This window comes from Micropterus dolomieu, linkage group LG11, assembly GCF_021292245.1.
Source record: "Micropterus dolomieu isolate WLL.071019.BEF.003 ecotype Adirondacks linkage group LG11, ASM2129224v1, whole genome shotgun sequence".
Classification (NCBI taxonomy): Eukaryota; Metazoa; Chordata; class Actinopteri; order Centrarchiformes; family Centrarchidae; genus Micropterus; species Micropterus dolomieu.
The window spans coordinates 3,609,678-3,630,914 of NC_060160.1; the positions used below are offsets into that span (position 1 = coordinate 3,609,678).

General features: G+C 39.8%; 1 protein-coding gene across 1 annotated transcript in view; it reads left to right on the forward strand.

Moving 5' to 3' along the window:
- The window catches only part of scfd1 (sec1 family domain containing 1), a 41,173-nt gene that overhangs the window by 7,189 nt on the left and 12,747 nt on the right, over positions 1-21,237 (forward strand). Inside the window, exons 11-16 of the mRNA XM_046063140.1 lie at positions 1,500-1,639; positions 3,454-3,544; positions 4,438-4,511; positions 6,884-6,965; positions 7,926-8,022; positions 8,129-8,199. Of these exons, the coding sequence (XP_045919096.1) occupies positions 1,500-1,639; positions 3,454-3,544; positions 4,438-4,511; positions 6,884-6,965; positions 7,926-8,022; positions 8,129-8,199 (555 nt within the window). The remainder of the gene's footprint in view (positions 1-1,499; positions 1,640-3,453; positions 3,545-4,437; positions 4,512-6,883; positions 6,966-7,925; positions 8,023-8,128; positions 8,200-21,237) is intronic.

The window sequence follows — 21,237 nt, forward strand, 5'->3', positions numbered from 1 at the left end:
CACAGTCGAGAACCGCAGCAGGGCGCAGTCAAATGAACGGCGGCAGGGCGCAGTCACAGGGCGCAGTGAAATGAACCGCAGCAGGGCACAGTCGAGAACCGCAGCAGGGCGCAGTCGAATGAACCGCAGCAGGGCGCAGTCGAATGAACCGCAGCAGGGCGCAGTCGAATGAACCGCAGCAGGGCGCAGTCGAATGAACCGCGGCAAGGCGCAGTCGAATGAACCGCGGCAAGGCGCAGTCGAATGAACCGCGGCAAGGCGCAGTCACAGGGTGCAGTCAAATGAACCGCGGCAGGGCGCAGTCACAGGGTGCAGTCAAATGAACCGCAGCAGGGCGCAGTCATATGAACCGCGGCAGGGCGCAGTCAAATGAACCGCAGCAGGGCGCAGTCATATGAACCGCGGCAGGGCGCAGTCAAAAGAACCGCAGCAGGGCGCAGCAGTCAAATGAATCGCAGCAATTTCTTTTTACGTATCTGCCAGCGTTTCCACTGATGCCGGTATATTTGATATAAAGTAATCAGTCAAACCATCGCCCTTTCCTATATATCTGTCTATTTTTTCCCCCACTTATTCCTTATGATGTAAATAATTCCTTGTTTTAGGAATAATTTAGAAACAACTGTCAGCTTGAAACAAGTCAGAAAGAGACATGTCCATGCACCAGAGTCAAGAAGAGGACACTTCAAACAAGTTAATTTGTTTTAGAAACAGGTGAAATAATGTTGCTCAAATTTTACATTTTTTAACATCTTCATAAAAGCCCTCTGTTCAGTTTTCTTGATCCAGAATTTCTGTTGTGATGGTGCCGGTCCAGATGGCAGCACCGCCGCTCTCTGGCTTCACACTCTCTCTCCTCCCTTTCCTATAAACATGTCAGAGTCTGAACACAGTCGTCTACCACCCAGCAGGAGATGGGATCTCAACACTAAATCTCCCCTCTCATCCCTCGGCCGTTCCCATGGCAGCTGCGATATTATGATCTGCTGTTGGTTTCTGTGTTGGTGACGAGGCTCTGTTCCCCGTCAGCCTTTGTCAAGATTCATTGTGGTGTAATTAGTAATGATGTGCTGTAGGACGGGCTGACTTTGGTATCCCAGTTATTGTTAATGCTCCCAGGGATTCATCTGCTGGTCTTGGATCAAGTTTTATATTCATTAAGTGTCTCAGAATCACTGGGATTTTAAGGCACTCAGATCTGTAAACTCATGTTAAGATGATGACGTCTTTGGGTTTTCTTGGTGTTTTCACTTTGGATTCAGTGCATGCCAGAAACTTAAAGAGCTGTTTTACATCATTAAACACAGGAAAAACAATTCACAGTGCATAAAATGGCATCGGTTGTGGTTTTATGATGAGCTAATAATACTGGCAAAACTATGGGCTGTAAAACCTGCCAGAACAATTAATGAAGCCACTGCTAAGGCATTCAAACATCACCTGACAATAGGTGGAAAAGATCTTAATAAATATGTGTGTTTCATCTGTGTGTTCACCAGGACTTCCAGCTGAACAGAGTGATGATGGAGGAGGGTGCGGGGACAGAACCATCTCCTGCCGGTGCCAGACCAAAGAAGAAGAGCAGAAAGACCTACGACCTGACTGCCGCCGACAAGTTCTGGCAGAAACACAAGGGCAGGTCAGTTCCTCTGGAAAAACAGTTAGAAGAGGGTTTAACTTTATACAATTTTGAATTCATTAGCTTTGGTGCAAGATTTAAATATTGGGTACTTAAAAATATTCATTCTGCCAATAGCAAGTGTTCTTCCAATTAAAGATATGATATTTCTTTAGAGAATGCAACTTTTACCCAGAAAGGACAAAAACTGAATATACCCTTATAATCTAATAACACATTAAGCCCCTTGTCCCACTGAACCCCTGGGGAGGTGAAATATTCAGTATTTAACAAGAAAGAGACATTAGTGGAAAGTGAGAAATAAAAAATCTTTACTATTTTAATCATCTGGTGACCTCTAAGATGTTTTTTGAACTCCTTGGGGTTGGAAACCACTTCACTGGGGTCTTGGATTAGGGCCTGTTTGGCTCCACCTCATTTTGTATTGGGTGTAATTATTCTTGGGTCTGTTTGTAACAGGTCTGACTGTCTGCAGGTCCTTTTCATATCAGTGCTCTTTTTTGAAAATGTATTTATCCACCACATGTTTAGTTTTCCTTTCACTCTAAACTTTCAGGGCCCTGAAGTAGGGATGCACCAAATGTTCGGCCACCAATTGCAAAAAAACACTTGCGATGTTCGGCCTAATACATCAATAAGACCATATCAAGTTTACCAAACAATTACGCTGATGTGTCGCGGCATTGGAGGCATTTTAAAGGGTCCGAGAAAGACGCAAAAGTTGACGTTTGCAGACACTGTTCTGCTGAATTGTCTTCCAGCACATCCACTCCTTCTGTGGCTGACTAAGAAAAGGCAACAGGTCTGCTTTGAGTGTTTCTGTCACTTGTTTGTGAGAAGACGATTAAGCTAGCCGCACCTAAATTTGGAGTGCACGCATATTCAAGCCTTTTTGGTAATTGAAACGGACCAGAGCGAGCTGACAGGCAGGTTAGTGACTTTATTCTGTAATTTTCTCTCTTTACAAAGACAAGTGTTGCAGTATGAGAGTCCTACCTGAAGAGAGGCTGTGAAGTCTTCATGTTACGTGAAACGAGAACCATACAACATTATTTATCAAATTGGGTCGGACTAGATGAATTTAGCGCGAGGATACACGTGTGACAACGCCCGGTTTTCAGAATAAGGTGTCTTTACAGGGCAAGATTAATTGGATTATTATATTCAGAGAAAGTATAAAACATATTACATGTGTCCATCAAAAGTAAATGGACACATGTAATTTACTTTACTGGACCCTCTCGGGCTTCGGACCCACCCACTATAGTCTCTCCAAATCCTGTGGGAAACACTGAGTCAAAAGCACATTTTGACTATTTAATTTATGCAATGGTAAATAAAATTGGCAAAATAAATGGAAAAAAAATTGAAAAACATTTTTTCATTACATTCAGCTTTGGCCATAAATTTTCATTTCAGTCCATCCCTACCTTGAAGACCTCAGCCCTGAAACATTTTTAATTTGGGCCACATAATAAAGATTTTGTACAATGCATCTGCTGTCTCAGTTATGATTAGTTGGCAATCGTCAAAATTCTTCTACTGATGAAGGCACACTAGGAAATGAGCCCCATTGTTATCACTATCATCTGGATTATTCATTGAAAGACAAAATGACATTAAAGGGCATTAGATGTAAATCGTAACCTTAAAAGGTATGTCTATATACTGATGATATGTTATTGTACGTGACAAGCCCTTTATCATCTCTTCTGTCCAACTGAAATGCAGATTTTGGGACAAACCCTTAAGGTTTCCGGTGTTGTGATTGTTAGAGGTTAGAGGTTGAGTGTACAGAGTGTTGTGTGTTACAGTCCGTTCCCAGAGGTGGCAGAGTCGGTCCAGGAGGAGTTGGACACTTACAGAGCCCAGGAGGACGAGGTCAAACGCTTGAAGAGCATCATGGTGAGACATAACATGGTAGTCAAAATGTCTGGTGGTAAACTGTCCAAACCTGAGGTCTAATTTAGAGACCATATCTGAGTGTTTCAGGTCTCACTTGAGTCAGGGTCTATTCAGGGTTCTGTCTTCTTCAAGACAATGTCCAAGTCTCCATGGTGATGTCTAAGCCTTCAAGAGCTTTTCCAAGTCCCATGGTTCATGTTTGAGCCCCCCAGATCATGTCCAAGTCTCCAAGATAATTTATTTATAGATAATAATTTTTTTTCCTGTCAGTTTGACAGCCTGAATACAACCTTCAAATGCACAATGCGACTGCAAAACTGTCTCTTCTGCTTCTTTCTGAGATCTTTTTTTCCCCCCAAAAGAATTGACAATATTTTCCAGGGAGAGCAGACAGTGGCAGCGCCGCGCTAAAAGTCCGACATGTCTTACAGTTTATCGGACTTAGCACCAGTAACTAAGAGGAGCGTGGCTTAGCCAAGGGTCAATTGAGGTCATATCCAAATTCCAGTGTAATGTCCAGAGCACCAAGGTCATATCTCACCCCTCAAGTCCCATAGGTCATGCCAGAGTCTCCGAGATGATGTCCCAAGTATCAATAGTCTCACAAAAGTCATGTCCAAGTTCCCAAAATTGTATCCGCTTCTCTGAGATAATGTCCATGTCACATCTAAGTTTTCAAGGGCGGTATTGAAGATCTTTAATATCACGACCACTAAGGTTATAATAAGGAGAGGGAAAGCTAATATCTGGGGTGACTGGGTTGACAGTATACAAGTGGACAATGGTGACTGGAGTTGGACTATAGTGAAACTGCTGGATGGGGTTTCATGGTTTGAATTTGAAAAGTGTATCACATTAGCATTGTTTGATTATTCTTTATTTTGTGTCTGCAGGGTTTAGAGGGAGAGGATGAAGGAGCCATCAGCATGCTGTCAGACAACACAGCCAAGCTAACCTCTGCTGTCAGGTACTGAACTCCCTATGCTTCCTTTGTTAAATAGACTGGAATTGTTTAGTTATGTACCATTCAATTACATTTCACAAAAGAACACTAAATGGATCTAATAACTTTCTGTTTGTAGCACCTTTTAAAGTATATAAATGATGGGTAAATGTAGACTACCTTTCATGCAGAGATCAATCAACAATTCCAGTGATGAAATGTGATTATGAATGTATGAAGGAGAACTGGATGTGTTTCTGATGCTCAGAAAAATGTATTTACCGTTTTCTAGCCGCTCCTTTTGTAATGTGTGTGGGGAAAAGGCCAGTGTGCGTCACATGAACAAGTTGCTATAATCACTAAATGGCCCAGCGGTGCTTCTGGATGCGGTTTGGAAGAGATGCAGCCAGAAAGTGTTTCACAAAAACAGGATGAAAAGCAAATGTCAAGCAGAAGACATAAATAAAAACAATAAGAAAATTGGAAACAGTTCCATAAAACAATAACAATAAAACCCAAGAAATTAAATACAGTAAATAGCTAAATAACTTCTAAGGAGCTGACATAGATGAACTGAAAATAAAAGATAGATTAAAATATAGGTCATTTTTTAAAACTACCAAGCAAGTTTGCTACTTTAAGATCCAGAGGGAGTGTGTTCAACAGTTTTTATGAAAAACATAAAAACATCTACAGAAAAGGGAAGACAATCTGAGGGTCACCAATATAAGGTCAAAGTTCAGGTTAGCCAGTGCAGTGTTATGAACGGCAGGTTAATCTGATCTCTTTTTCTTGTATTAGTCAGAATTAAGGCTGCAGCATCCTGAATTAGCTGCAAGTCTTTTTATGCAAAGAATAGATCAGCATTTCTGCATCATTTTGAGATGTCTATGTTTTGGACAGACAGCCAGATGCGGACTGCAGCTTCTCTTTTGCTTCTTTCAATCCTACAAGTAGAATTTCTGTATTCTGCTGATTTAGTTTAAAAAAAACATTGGACACTCAGACTAAATGACTTACTCTGACATGTGTTTGCATAAATAAATAACAGTCATGTCTACTTTAAAAAGCATTTAATATCACTTACCCCCTAAAACTAATTAATGTGGTGTGATTCACGGACTGGCGGGATATATCTGGGTGGGAAAAGTGACTTCCAGCGAAGTGCCCTTCAGCTAAGTCACCCATCTGCTCCAGTGGATCATGGCGTTCCTGAGAATCTCTCTAAATGGAAATTTCCTTATTAAATTAAGGTTTAAGAGAAATTAGTGCAGTATTGTTACTCCTGCCCCCCCCCCCCAGTGAATATCTGTGTAAAGAATGAATTTCAGTGCACAGGGAACATCTGATTAGATTTTTGGTTCACGCTCTGAGATTACCACCATTAAAACACAGCTGTTTTTTTATCTTTAACCTTGAAACTGTCTCTCATTCCAGTCAGCCACAACAACCTGTTGGTCTGAATCAAGAATTTAATTTAACTGTAGTGTAATTGACAGGGATGTTTTTTTTGGTTTCTGTGTGACAGTCTTTCAGTAGTGTAATTATCATCTTTTCCAACGGGTTGAAATGTAAGAGACTCCAGTGCAAGGTGTTGAAACGTTGTGTTAATGTTAGTTAATGAGGAGCAGACTGAGGTGGTTTCCTTAGCGTTGGCGTAGAGGCATCATGTTTTTAGGATCTCGGAAACGCCTGGAGGGAATTTCTTCATATTTGGCACAAACTTGGACTTGAGGATGATCTGATTAGAATTTGATGGTAAAAGGCCAAAGGTTAAAGTCACTGTGACCTCAAAATGTCCTGGGAAAAAAAACTTTTTTGGCCATTATTCAACACCAAAACTCAGGAACACAAGGAGAGATTGTGACCATATTCCACTCTGGATAAGTGACACTTTTAAGGTCATTGTGACTTCAAAATAGGTTTTTAGCTGTAATTTAAGAATGAATTGGGTGAATAGAGTTTTCATACATGTGGACTGGGACGACACAACTAGCACAGTACGGGTTTTCCTCCATCTGCCTGATTCTGAATTTTGAGCGTCATCGCGTTAGTCACATGACTGTAAACGGCGTGTTGTGTTGCTATACTCTATAAGAATCAATCTTTACATAATGATCAAGTACATGTGTACTTCTACTTCTACTTCTACTACTACATCTGTTCATCCAACACGTCTATGATCATTCTAAATCATTTAAAAAATGTAAATTCACTGGACTAATACCATCAATATAGTAAAAACTTTCACTTTGCCCAAAAAAAAAAACTATTTTACCCTTTATTCACTTTCTTTCAAGTATTCACTACATATATTATTTGAATATGGACGTAAGAGCAGGAATTGTAGTTTTTTTATAAATATTTTGTGCTTTTATATCTCATGTCTGCTGCAGCTCTTTGCCTGAGCTGCTGGAGAAGAAAAGACTCATCGACCTGCACACCAACGTCGCCACGGCCGTACTCGACCACATCAAGGTACAGCGAAGTCAGGGTCCAAACCAGTGAACTGTGTGATTACGCTTGTGCGTACTTTGTGCCAGTGTTGGCAAAACAATTAACCTGGACAAAAATAAGCTATTCCACTTTTTGCTGGGGACCCCCTGGAACACACTCAGGGACCCCTGGGGGTCCCCGGACCCCACTTTGAGAACCACTGGCTTAATCAATCGGCTTTATCCTCTGCACTGTCACACAAGGCTCAGCTTTCATTGGTTTAAGCTGGACTTTTTTAGACTCAGATGTACTTAGACTCAGTAGTGGTTTGAGCTTAATGCTAACAGAGCATTTAAATGTGCTAAGGCTAAGGCTGCTACCATATGCTATACATTCTAATGTTAGCATGTCAATGTTTACGTTAGTTTGAAAACACCTGACAGAAGTGACCTGAAACCATAAATTATAGAGTGGCCCTACCCCAAAACTAAGAATAAAAAATATGTACTGTATATACAGTAAATATAAAAAGCATGAATTGTTTAAATAAACTTAAATATAGACAAAAAAATGGTAAAAAGCTTTTTTCTATATGCCCTCCTTCCAATTGGAATCATTTACCTCCACATATTCGTTCTTTGTCTTTATTTCTCTTATCTTAAATTGCACTTGTTTTCAGTAATGCTATCACTGACTGATTTTCTTATCATAGTGTCTGTTCTAAGGTTGTAACTATTTTCTGTTGTTGTTATAGTGTTGTGTTGGGTTCAAGGGGGCTTATCCTAATATCATACATTTGGCTGTGTTAATGTGACAAAATGAAATGTCATAAAAAAAAAAAAGGTACATACAGAAAAACAGAAAATGTTGCATTATGCATTAAACATCTAGTGTTAAGTTAAACATGCAAATGTTACACAGTCTGCTAAACATGCATACAGTAGTATTAGTACACAGAACAGAGTTTGAACACTAACTTAAGGCTGTTTTTTTCCCCCTCAGAGTCGTAAACTGGATGTTTACTTTGAGTTTGAAGAGAAACTGATGAGCAAGTCGACTTTAGACAAATCACTGCTGGACATCATCAGTGACCCAGATGGTATGAACACACACATTTATACTTAATTCTTAATGTATTATAGCAAAATAACTGTCAGACTGAGATCAGACAAACTAAACTGTGTGTAAATGTTTGTGTTTATCAGCCGGGACCCCAGAAGACAAAATGAGACTTTTCCTCATCTACTACATCGCTGCTCTGCAGCCTCCTTCAGAGGTAATATACAATAACAAATAAAACATGTATTTACAAACCTACATTACAAAAAGCTTTACAGACAAAAACTAAATAAATTATTTAATAAAACTGAGAAAATCAATATAAAAATGTAAGATTAGAAATAATTAGAAACGGTTAGCTTTTTAAAAACATCATCACTGAAACCACAACATCTTAACCAAATATGCTGATGAATTTCTTTTGGTGTCATCATGCACTCTGTGTCCAGCCCACATTGATGTATAAAAAATTTAATATTTAGCTGCAGTGGTATCCTTACACAAGTACACAAACTTTACATTGCAAACAATGAACATGTCTTCTCTCTAAATAACTCTTAAATTTCAAGAACAGGAAATGGGAAGAATGGTTGAAGCACTAAAGGGGTAGTGTGCTTTTATTTTGAAAGCAGAGCAGAGGGTTTAAATTTACAGCTTGAACATTTTTAGTTTTTGTGGGAGAGCTGCAATGGAAGAAAACCAAAACTGAACGTTGTTTATTGATTCACACATTAACTCCATACATCGAGTTTCTGGAAGATTGTGTGTGAAATGTGCTGAAGTCCTCTTTTATAACTTTTCTTTAATTATTCATTTAGACCTTGTAGGTGCCACATTTAACACAGGTTGTGGATTCTGCTGGTGTTTTGTTAATTTAAAAGGGCTTCAGAGGATTTCCTGAGCAACATGTTTCAGTGCTGTCAGAAAATCTTCAACCTGAGCAAAAGTCTTTCTTTTTTAACTTAATTTAATGTCAGCATCTCATACAGTAAAATGTACAACAGTTTTCTTTATCCAGTTTCTAGCTGCCATCACACGACTCATTATCGCTTCATCGGGCGTTGTTTGCCGTGCAGTGTATGGGGGGGGGTAAGCGAGGAGCGATCAACTGGTCGGATGAATTTCTGACACGTCAGAAATCAGTTTTTCCTCACAGTGCCTGCTGTGGTGAACAGCGTCTGAAAGTACCATGGCAACAAAACTCTTATCAAATTAACAATCCGTACAGTAAAACGTAGCTATTTTACTTTAATTCTCTCTGCACACCGCTGATCAAGACAACACGTGTTTCTGCCCTGTTAGCATTATTGCTAACAAACAAACTTATACCTCCCTTGTAGCATTCAAAGAAATCTATATTGACTATTGTCAACAGTTAGAACGGTCCGCAGGGGCCGACAGGCTGTTTTATACACGCACAGTGTGAGCAATCAGGTCGTGGCTGACCAGCGGACCGTACAGTATGAGCACATACATCGTGAGCTTTGACTTTTTGTTGCAGACAATTTACTTGTACAGTGTAAGTTGAAATAAAACAACAAGATTTCTAAAGCTGAGGAGTGTATGCCCAGCTTTAGAGAAAAGTTGTTTCTTCCCTCAAAGCCCTCTGAATTGCACTACCTTATCCAACAAATCGTTGAACATCTTGAAGCTTTGAGGAGCTGAAACATTATGTTGAGACAGCTGTTCCCATGTTTATTGTACTTCATGTTGCCGTCAAGCTATTTAGTTAAAGAATTGCAGAATGTTTTGGGAGTTTTTTTGTGTGCTTCCTTTGACAGCAAGCTAAGGGTAACTAATATCTATTGGTAAAGTCCGGCTCTTTGAGAAAACAGCTTCTTTTTGTCAACATACAAATATTTTCCACGTTAAGGAACGTGTTTTCATTTGAAATCCACTCCAGTGACACTTTTTATCTCCAAAAACTTGCCAAAGTCTGAGCGTTTCCAAACCGCTGCTCTGATGCATGTGGGCGGGCTGTCTTCGGAAGTGTGTTATTGGATCCGTCATCGCATTCACATTCGATTCATTCGAGTGTGGTGAACTAAGACAGGCGACCAGTGTGAGTCACCAAACCGCCCCTACACTAGCTTAACCGAAACCGTCACCACTTGGCTCTTATGTCTCAATTGTTCTCTTAACGTGGAACCACATCAGTAAAGGACCTTCAGGAGGAGTTAACCTCCCAACGCGACACACAGCAGGGACACAAAACACAGAGTTCATTTCAGTCAGACCAGAGCTAATATACTTGAGTGTACTTCTTTTAGGCTCTGTTTTTCCTGGTTTGAGCTTCTTAATTCCAATGAAGGAATCTTGGGCTACGTTCAGACTGCAGGCCAAAGTGACCTAAATTAGATTTTTCCCACATGTGACTGAGATCTGAGCTTTCACATGGAATCTGATCTTTTCCAGTTCAGATTTGGGCCACTTTCATATGTGGTGCCGATACAGATTGGATCTTTTTAAATGCGACCTCAGTCTGGACACTCAGGTCGGAATTGATGCGACTTTGAGTCACTCTAGAGCAGCTGTTGTCACAGTCTGCTGTAGTCGAAGCAGAGATGGGGACTCGAGTTTGAGACAGCGGCAGCTAATCATTGAAGTCCCGCTGGCTGCCATTACTCTAATTATTAACACTGGCTGCAAACAGGTTACAGGTTTATTGTTGATCATGTAAGGTTAGTTTTATTTAGTTATAACGTTACACTGGGTTTGAGAATCTACGGTTGGTGTTGACTTACAGTAGTTTATAAGCTGTCATTAATTGCATTGCACATTACATAGTTGTGCTCTGTAAGTAAAAAACAGGTTACAGTTACAGAATCCCTTATAGCTCTGCAGTTTTATAAGCAGCCTGGATAGAACGCAGCAGGTGATACAACATTCATTATAGCCACGAGAGACTTGAGGCTTGACTTGGACTCTAGCTCAAAGACTTGAGACTTGACTTGTGAGCATCTCTGAGATGAAGCCGCGCTGAACGAAAAAGCCTCACAAAAGCCATTATTATACACGTGGCTCTCTTCCTCCTCTACCTTGCTATCATCTGCTCACAAATTCCCTTTTCTTACACCTGAAATCCCCCAGATTGCGAGCTCTTTTCTGAGTTATGGGCACGCTATTTGTCCGAGCGGAAACAGTGGGATATGGTGATATGGGCCACATTTAATCAACAATGGCTACAATCAGACTGCAGGCCTTAATGCTCAATTCCAATTTTTTTTTTCCCAGATCAGATTTTTTGGTTTGACTGTTCACATTATTGCTTAAATGTGGCCAATATCAGACTCCAGTGTTAACTGTCCACGGTCTGAAAGTGACCCGCATGCGCAGAAGAAGGGTGGTGATGGCGCAGTGGATAAGACGCATGCCTTTGGTGTGAGAGACCCTGGTTTGAATCCACTGTGAGAAACAATTGTGTCCCTGAGCAAGACACTTAACCCCTAGTTGCTCCAGAGGTGTGCGACCTCTGACATGTATAGCAATTTCAAGTCGCTTTGGATAAAAGTGTCAGCTAAATGAATAAGTGTAAATGTACGACATCACACACAGCACGCTGTGGGTTAGCTCACAGGAGACTCCGGTTTTTCATTGTCTTCTCATGGGTCACATTTCTCCCGCATTATGACAAATGTTCACAACTTTCTGTTGTTGTTTTTTTCATTATGGTTTCTGGCGTTGGACAACGCATGTGCCCCACAGCTCACTCAGTCTCTCTCTACCTCTTTCTCTCTTTGTGAGCAGAATTTGTGAGCAGATGATGCAAGGTAGAGGAGGAAGAGAGCCATATATATAATAATGGCTTTTGTGGATGTTTTTCGTTCACTGCAGCTACGTCTACAGCAGAACTGTGACAGCTGCTTTAAATAGACGTTAAAGTCGCATCAGTTCTGACCTTGGTTTCCAGACTCTGGTCTCATTTAAAAGATCTGGGGTCTCATTTATAAAACTAAAATTGTACGTGCGCCCAAAAGCCTAAAATGGTGTACAGCAAAAAATATTCAGACTTATAAAACCGTGTGTACGCACACTTGTAAGCAAGTTCCCTTTATAAATCACAATCAACTTGAAATGTGGCGCAGGGAGCTCCATGTCCGACCCTTCAAAACGCCCATAGTTGCCTATAAATGGTCAGTGAAACGCCCCTCATTAATATTAATACGTCCTGACTGCAGAAACAAAACGAGATGTAACTCAGTGACACTGACGTTCCTTTTGGTGAAGCTGAAGTTGTTTGGTGGGTAAAAAACGCACTTTCACACAACACTTGTGATACGGAGGAAAGGGAGAACCGGAGCTCCACCCCTTTATAACCGATCTGCAGGAAGAGGCGTCCGTCCTAAGTAGTGACGTCACTGGCTGGAGGGACACACACTCAAGACGGGATGACCCAGGTACTAATCTGGATTCCCTCGTTTTTAAACAGATTAAACCAAATGATTTCCGCTTGTGTTTGAACATTTATTTAACAGTCCACTCACTTAATGAGGCTGCCGATGAGTTAAAATATGACTTGTTGTAAATGACATAAAATAGTGTTATATTTCCATGATGTGTTTTTACAAGCAGCGCATCACATCCGCACCCTGGCGCACAGCGTTTGGCTCAAAAGGCGATGAACATCTGATAACAAAAGGCTATATATGAAACTATGCTCTCGTATTTGCTCGACTGACGCATTGATAACGGCATCAATTTAAATGTAATTTTTCCTCCTGTTCACCTTATTTATGAGAATAAATCGCAAGTATTAATTAACACGATTCCCAATTAAACTGCACAATATATTTGAGGCGTTCTTTTGCAGAAACAAATATCTCCGTTTGTGTTTATTACCCTAAATCGGGATCTTTTTGTGCGCTGCAAATTATATTAAATTGTGTGGGGTTTTTTTGTGCACTAAAGGGAAAGTCTATCAAACGGGTGTTTGTTTATTCAGAAAGGTTTTAAGTCTATAATACTCAGAGGTAATATTTCAATTTATTTTACACAATAGTAGGCCTATTCTTTTCAAACCATTTCATCCGTCTGCCATGTGAGTCGCCGTTTCTCATTTCTCCTCTTTATGTGCGTGCGCATGGTTCAGAGTTTACTTACAGGACCACACATGCTGTTTTGCACGTACGCACTGTTTATAAATGAGACCCCTGATCTGTATCGGATTTGGACCACATATGAAAGTGGCCCTAATCCGAACTGGAAAAGATCAGATCTGAGTCACATATGGGCAGAAAAATCAGATTTGGGTCACTTTGGCTTGCAGTCTGAACGTATAGCAAATGTGTCAAACAAAAAAATCCGGAAAAAGTGGAATTGAGTATTAAGGCCTGCAGTCTGAACGTAGCCTTAATGCCACAGCATACAATGATGTTTTAGACAGTAGTGTTCTTCTAACCTTGTGGCAACAGTTTGTGGAAGGCCCTTGCCTGTTTTTTGGGGTTTTCACATCTGGAAACAACAACAGTAGGGCATTAAATATGCAGTAGCATTGTCCAACACCTGGAAGCACATGCTGGGTTCCCCTTAAAATGTGAAACAATAGCAGTGTGAAGTGATTGCCTTAAATTAACAGTAACTTGACACGGCTGTGGTGCAGCCACAAGAGAGAATTCAATTCTGATAAGTCCAAATTAACAATTAACTTTCAACTGAAATGTGTTGTGATTGTGCACAAATGTCGACAGGTTGATCAGCGTCTGATTTATAATCATAAAGTTTTATCGAGGACAAACAAGCTTCAAACAATTCAACACCTACCGGGCGATTCAGGTGGTGTTTCATTATTCAACATGTCATCTACAAAGTGTGTAAAGTTTCCTGTCCTGTTGATTAAATAATCTGTTTTTAGATCAGTTTCCCTCCTTCCAGGCAGCCACTGGTTTCACTTAATTTCTACAAAAGTCAACTTTACGAACTTGAACTTTGTGAGCATTTTGAAAATACTCTTCATTCACACGTCCAAAGTCGCCTACAGAAAGGTGTTGTGTTGTTAAGTTCAGAAAATCAAACCCAGAAAACAAACACTGACGCTGTGAAAGGGACAGCATAAATTTGGTAATTTTTTGCATTAAAACAGATTTTGAAACCGTCCTTGCTGGCACCTTGATATCAGTTCACAACAGCGGGAGGATATTAAGTGTTTTCTGGGATGTATAAGAAGCTGTGTGAGAGCAGAGAGGATTCAGCGGTGAAACGGTGACGTGAGGGTTGTGGTTTAGTTTTTTGTCCCGCTGTGGTTCAGTTCTGTCAAAATAAAACCTCAAGCTGAAGATGAAAACTGACTCTTGAGAGAACTTTGTGTGATGATCTTGCGGTTTGGTGTTTACTTCCAGGAACAAAACAGAGACACGAGGGAAAGAAGAAGATCTGAGGAATTGAAAACACAGCACCACAATGTTCCTCATTGTTCTCTGGAGGAAAGAGATGGAGCAGCTTTCCTTCCTTTGAACCAAACAAACCTTTATCACTGTCAGGGTCAAAGGTCTGGAGCCAGACTCTGACTCTGTTTTTTCTCTTAACCGCAGCTCACAATTATTTTAGTACTCAAAGCTTCTATTGATTATTTCATCGATTCATTGTTTAAGAAGTACTTTTGCTTGGCAGCAGTCGGGATCAGCTGGATCAGCTGTGTACGTTGATAGATGATAGATAATTATTAGTCCTTTCGGAAATTCATAGTGGGTCACACAGCAAACATCAGACCAACAACCAGACAACTGCTTTACCAACACAAACATCACCCGAGTGCTATACAGGTTATACTGAGTTGCAGCTGTCCGACACCCAGTTAATTCCTGACTGTGAGGTTACAACTCACGGGCCAAAAAGGAGAACAACAAACACTCGTGTGCACATCTTCAGCTGAGGACTGCGGCTTACTTTGGCTTCAACTCAGGCGCCGTTGTGCTTTTGCCGAGGTGTCATAAATTTCGTTTTACGGTGGACTGACTGTAACATTACAGAGTTGTTGTTTTCTTGAAATAATCCCATACTTTTGACACTTTGTTCTTCGTCCCTCGCTATTTTCTCTCTATTTTCTTCTCCACTTTGCAAACAGCACAATCATAATCACGTCATGTTCACCCAGGTAAGCGCGATGTGCGACAGTAATAAATGTCCGTGCGAAACAGTGTGCTATATATTATATGGATTCAACAAAGCCTCGATGCAAAGAATTTGCGTCGATGCATTTTAATAATCAAATTAATCAATAAATCGTTTCAGCCCTAATTCACATTATTGCATGTTTGTTAAGTTTTAATGTTGCAAAGAAAATTCCTGCACACTGTCTAACTTGCAAAAAATATATATTAACAACGTTTTGGTACTAGACCTTGATCATGCCTGATGAAAGTCGTGATGAAAGAAACGTTGTTAATATAGATTTTCTTGCAAAACAGTGTGCTGGAGTTTTTTTTTTTGCAACTTTTGGCCTACTTGTCCCCCTCATCGTCTGTTGTTATAGAGGTGCAAAGTAATTAACTGTTTTTAGCCTTTGCCTTTAAACTGCCTTTAAATGCAAATTATGTATGGAGTTATTTATGTACCTTAATGTCAAGGAAAACAGGAAGTTAGTTATTGTAGTTTGGCTGCTGGTTTGCTGATTTAGATATTTAACACTAAAATCTGAACACACAGACACAACACACACGCTTTTAGATTCCATGTGATTTACACTTAATTATGATATTATCTCAGAATAAATCCATAAAGTCCATAAATCTACTTTGCATTTATAGAAAAAAGCTGTCGAACTTTCCTGAGAATCATCATGTTTTCTTCAGTATCAATTAGTTATACAAATACAGGAGGGGTGCACTTTGTAACCCATTGATAGTTGTGATACTTGTACATCCATAGCAGGAGCTACTAATAGCTAATTCAGCTACTTTTAATGGAGACAAGTTGCCAAAATGTGAATAAATGCAGGCAAAAAAACAGAGGCTCAAGTTGGAGCATGATTATCCCCTAATTATGAGTCAGTCAAAAAATAATCACTGATATTAACATTTGTTATGTTGCACTAATATTTTTTGACAGGAAGTGTCCCATTAACATTGTTTTTATATCCCTATATATCCCTGACAATCCCCCAACATCTATTCATATGCATATAATGTGATCTTGTTGTTACCACGAGGGGTTATTGGAGGGGCGCACTTTGACACCCGTGATTCAAACAAGAACATTGCTTCCTCTTTATGGAAGGTAAAATCATAGCATTGGCCCTCAGGTCACATCTGGGTCTCAAATTTGGCAGTAACACTTTGTTTTTGTGGGGTTGGGTGTTAAAAGTCATGTGCATTGGCCAGGTTTAGGTCTCCATTTTGTTCATGTCTATGAAAATTGTGGATAATTTTTAGGGTATTGAATAATCTGCCCTGAAATGGCACAGCATCTTTGTTTAGTTAATACCAGAGCTGGTACATTCAGTTTTTTTCTTAAACACAAACAAACTGTCTCACTCAGTGAAAGAAACAGACGTCACTGCTATAATAAACTGTGTCTGTCATTTCAGGAACAGCTGTAACTTTATAATGCTGCTGGTCGTCCATCAGTGAGAGTCACACTACTTTACATGAGAATTTGCCAGGTGTTTACTGATTTTGCAAGACAACATTTAGGCCAAACCTTGGATTACAGGACCGCTTCACCAAAGTCACTTAGCTCTTAATTAACCTGAGGTGAACTCTTGTTAGTGTTTTGAATTTCCACCTGTTTGCTGGTGGTTGATAAAAGTTGTTGATTTGCAGAATCTTAAATTCCTGGCAGTTATGACGTATTACATTTGTAACAAATTTTCACAATCAAAATATCCAAAGAAACGGATTCTGCTGCAAATTCCACTTCTCTACTATCCCTCTGTGTGATCAGTATGTCCAATCAATTTATGCTCAATACTCAATTTGTGTTTGACATCAACACCATTATGAGCTTGACCTTTGAAGTTTGTGATTGTCGGGTTATTAAAGGGGCCTGTATGTAGTTTTCAGCGGCCTCTAGCGGTAAGGTCGCAACCACAACCTAGTGGCGCAGTCGTCCAATAAACAGAAGGATGTAGGTTAAATCCCCGGCTCCCCAAGTCTGCATGTCGAAGTGTCGTTCGGCAAGACACTGACACTGAACCCCAAATTGTTACCGGTGTGTGAATGTGTATGAATGTTCTTTCCATTGTGATGTGCAGTTGGCACCTTAGCACAGATGCGCTCGCTCACCGGAACAGCTCCAGTTTCTTTGCCCATATGTGGCACAACAGCCTTCAGTGTTGATAGGCTATTACTTGTGACATGTAACCAGACAGACGGAGCTGTGGGCGAAACATTGAGCAATACTACAGAGTTGTGACTACAGATTATCAGAAATTAGCGCATTTTAAAATTAATTTGACACCAACTTTTTTTTTCTGATCTGAAAAATGATCTGATCCATGATTAACAACCACGGTATGATCCAAACCTTGAGTTTTGTAATCCATTGCACCCCTAGACATGACAAATGATGGGTTAACTACCCTCAGCTGCCACTACCACAGCTTCTTTCTCATCGAGACAGGTACATCAGTTGGTACTGATTGGTGAGAGGGAAAACTTCATGAACAAAGAGAACTGATTTGTATTGTTGGACAATTCAACCAAACAAAAATTGACTTGACGTCTTAGATGACAGTCCTCCGGTTCTTCCCATCATCCTGGCCAGGCTTCTTCACCGACGAACAGCACATGGGACACTTACATCACCACCACTGGATTGGCAAACGGCAGCAGAAATGGTTTAGACAGATGGCCCTCGTCTTCAAAACCACATTATACTGATCAATGACCATATTTTGGACGGGCTTCATGAGAAGCATCTTCTTGGCTTTACCATATTTATAATTTCATTATGAGCAAGTGGTAGAACAAAGATGACTGAGCCAAAGCACCAAGTTCCTCTTGGAAAACAGAGACCTGGTTAGAGTCACTGTAAAAGGAACACAGCTGGATCAGGTTAAGCTTGGCAGAAAACTCATCTCATCCTTTATAATTTGACAGGGACTGTGATTGTTATTAGTTCGCGTTTGCAGTTAAAGAACTAATGCACCAAGGGGTTCCATCTTTGCGTTCATTTGCACATTTTAACAATGTTTGTGCTTATTCCTCAAAGAGATCAGCAGGTTTTCAAAACTACCAGAACTCCAGACAGAACTTTTTCTTGCCCCTAAAATTTCCCCAAACCATCAAAAGCAGTCAGTCAGTGGTATCTGAGTCCAAGCCACCAGTTGCTGCTGTGCGCAGAAAGCTCAGTTTGTACACCTGCAGAAGTGATTTTAACAATCTATCTCAATTATTCAGTCAGTGATCATTCAACATTAGTAAAACGGCATGTAGGCCAAGATTGGAAAGCACGAAATGTCATTGAGTCATGGTTATTCATCATCAATAGTACTGTTAAATCTCTCCAATAAAAATACTTGGTAGGATCTGTTGTCAGTGATGTCAGTATTGAGACAGAGAATTTTTTTCGTACGGCTAAATATTGCTCAGCTTTTCCTACATTTAGGTTGAAGTTCTTTTATGTAGTTGAGTGAATTAGGTTGAAAGGTTTCCTCACATAGCGCCCAGATATACAGTTCTGTCAGATAATATTAATTTTTGAAGAATTATAGTGAGCCAGCTTCAGGTGTGATGAAGAAGTTTTTGAGACTGATGAAGACTTAAACTTAGACCTTCCGAGGAGATACAGTGCCAGCAAACAGCATGTGAACACATCAAAAGCCACCACCAAATCTGAATGATACTTCCTGTCTGGGGATAGTTATCCTCCCTAGATCTACAGAGATTCACTAAGTTTTAAATAAGGTTATTGTTCACCCCTCTTTACATGATGTGTGAGGCGTCTGTTGGTCATTGGTCCAAATCAAGACACGTTGTGTGTCCTTCAAGCCACATGCTAAACTTTCTACAAAGAGATAGTCAGTCTGTCAGTTTCTGCAATGAAACAAATTAAAATAATCTAGACCTAGGGTTACCTAATAAATGTTTAACAGTTTATTGTTATCAACTCAGCTGCGTTATCTAATTGATTAACAGGCAGAGAGGAGAGACTGTGTCAGATCCGGAGAGTCCATGTGTCACTTATGGCTTAGTCAATTGACCCATTCATGACCTGGGGAAACCTGTGCCATAGTATCCATAAATTATTCCTTCACATTCAATTACATTCAATAAAATAATATTCCTTTAGTGAACATCAAGAGGAAGACTGTAATGGTTGACTGTGGTCACACTGATTCAAATAGACAAACACAAAAGGTTGGTTGGTCCAGACTGAAATATCTCAACAGCTATTGAATGGGTTGCTATGATATAGAGATACTTGCTCACCAGACAATGAATCCTACTGACTTTGATGATCTTCTTACTTTTCCTGTAGTGCCACAAAGTGATTCAGACTTTTGGATTTGAGTGAAGTATCTTGACCACAAATTTATGAATTGAATGTTCTTTTTATGTGGTTTGTTCGAGCTGTTTTGTCTTGTTTAATTTAGTGCAATTATGGTGCAATTGGTAGTCCATAAATGTAACGTAAGCTAACATTATTGAACAGGTCCATTGTGTAATATTTCTGAGGATCTACCGCGGGCACCGCCTTCCATGGACGTTGCCACATTGCATCGTCATGTTTCTACAGTAGCTGAAAAGGGACAAACAGCGCTACAGAGCGCGTTTTGTCACTACGTTCTTCTTGTTCTACTCGTGGTAGAATTCAGGTAGTGCAGACACTCATCACTATGTTGAATACGTACGTTAGAAGAAGAAGTAGTAATAATATACTGAAGGGGTCGGCAAATAAGTTTTGCATTGGAGCAAAATTTTCAACCATTAGATGGTGGATGAGAATATGAGCCATAATATTGACATCAACATGTTGTTCAGTTAGATCAGTCAGTAAAAGGCAGGAGATGCAACCCAAGGGCTGAGTGGTTGATCCCACCTCGGTACAACATTTTTTTTCTCTCTTCAATAAATGGATTCTGCAACGGATGTTTCTCATATTACAGCATGTGTTTTTTGTGTTTGTGTTTGATCCGCATCCATCAGCTTACAGACGCTTTTTCAATTACCCAGTATCTCCAGGCAGAGGACATTTAGGGGAATCACTTTTTCTGACGGCTCTTTCAGAGGTGTGTCAAGCCGGCTACAGACTCTTGTAATGTCGTTCGAAATTTTTCAAGTAAAAGCTCAGTTTAACTCCAATACTGCATTACCGTAAACAAACTTCTCGCGCTTTTATTTTGTAGGCAAAACCACCAAAGAGGAAGTGATTATGTGAGTAACTGTTGCTGCCATGACAGATCTATTTCAGCACTGCGATCAAAGTATTTATGTATTTATATTTTTTGCCACTATCAAAGCACCATAATCTGTCAGCGGGCCAGATATTATTGCTGACGGGCAGTTTTGGCGAGGGTCCATAATCACAGAGAGAATTAATGTGTTTCACTTGTCAGTGTTTGTATAAACTTCTAATGTGTGGTTTATAATGGACTGCGGTGCAGAAACAGTGTTTCACACTTTTGGCTTACATTTTCCATGTTATCTGTCAGTGGCCAAGTCACAATAACATATGGTTTTATTGAATAATTAAGTAAATATAATTTCTTAATAAATCTACCTAAAGAAACATCATTTCTTGACTGGCCACTGTCTGCTGTTTCAGAAGAGACATATTTTGTGCTCTCTATGGCTGTGTCAGACACTGTAGCTGTCTTACCCTCTTTGAAAGGTTAGGGGGCAGTGGTAGACTGGACAGATGGTTGCAATTCACAGCCCTCGCCACTAGATGCCACTAAATCTTACCCACTGAACATTTAAATGCCAGATGCTTCTTGTTAGTTCAGCTAAATTTACTTTTGAAGAAAAGATTTTGGGCGGTGGATGTTATTAATTAGTTCATTTGTCCATTTTTTTTGTCTTTCACATTATATTTAAGTTTGTATTTGTTGAAATCATTTGTTATACATATTGTTTTAGTTCTCATTTTCAAAGGATAGTTTTTAATTAGTTTATCAACTAAATTTTTTTCTGTTTCACTCAAAAAACCCTGCCTACTTTAACGCCTGCACGCACCAGACCAATCACTGTGTAAATAATAATAATAATAATCCTTATTTGTAGAGCACTTTTCAAAAACAAGTTACAAAGTGCTTTAACAAGTGTAAAGAATAATACAAAAAAAGATAAGAGCATGAAAATTTAATATAAAATTAGTA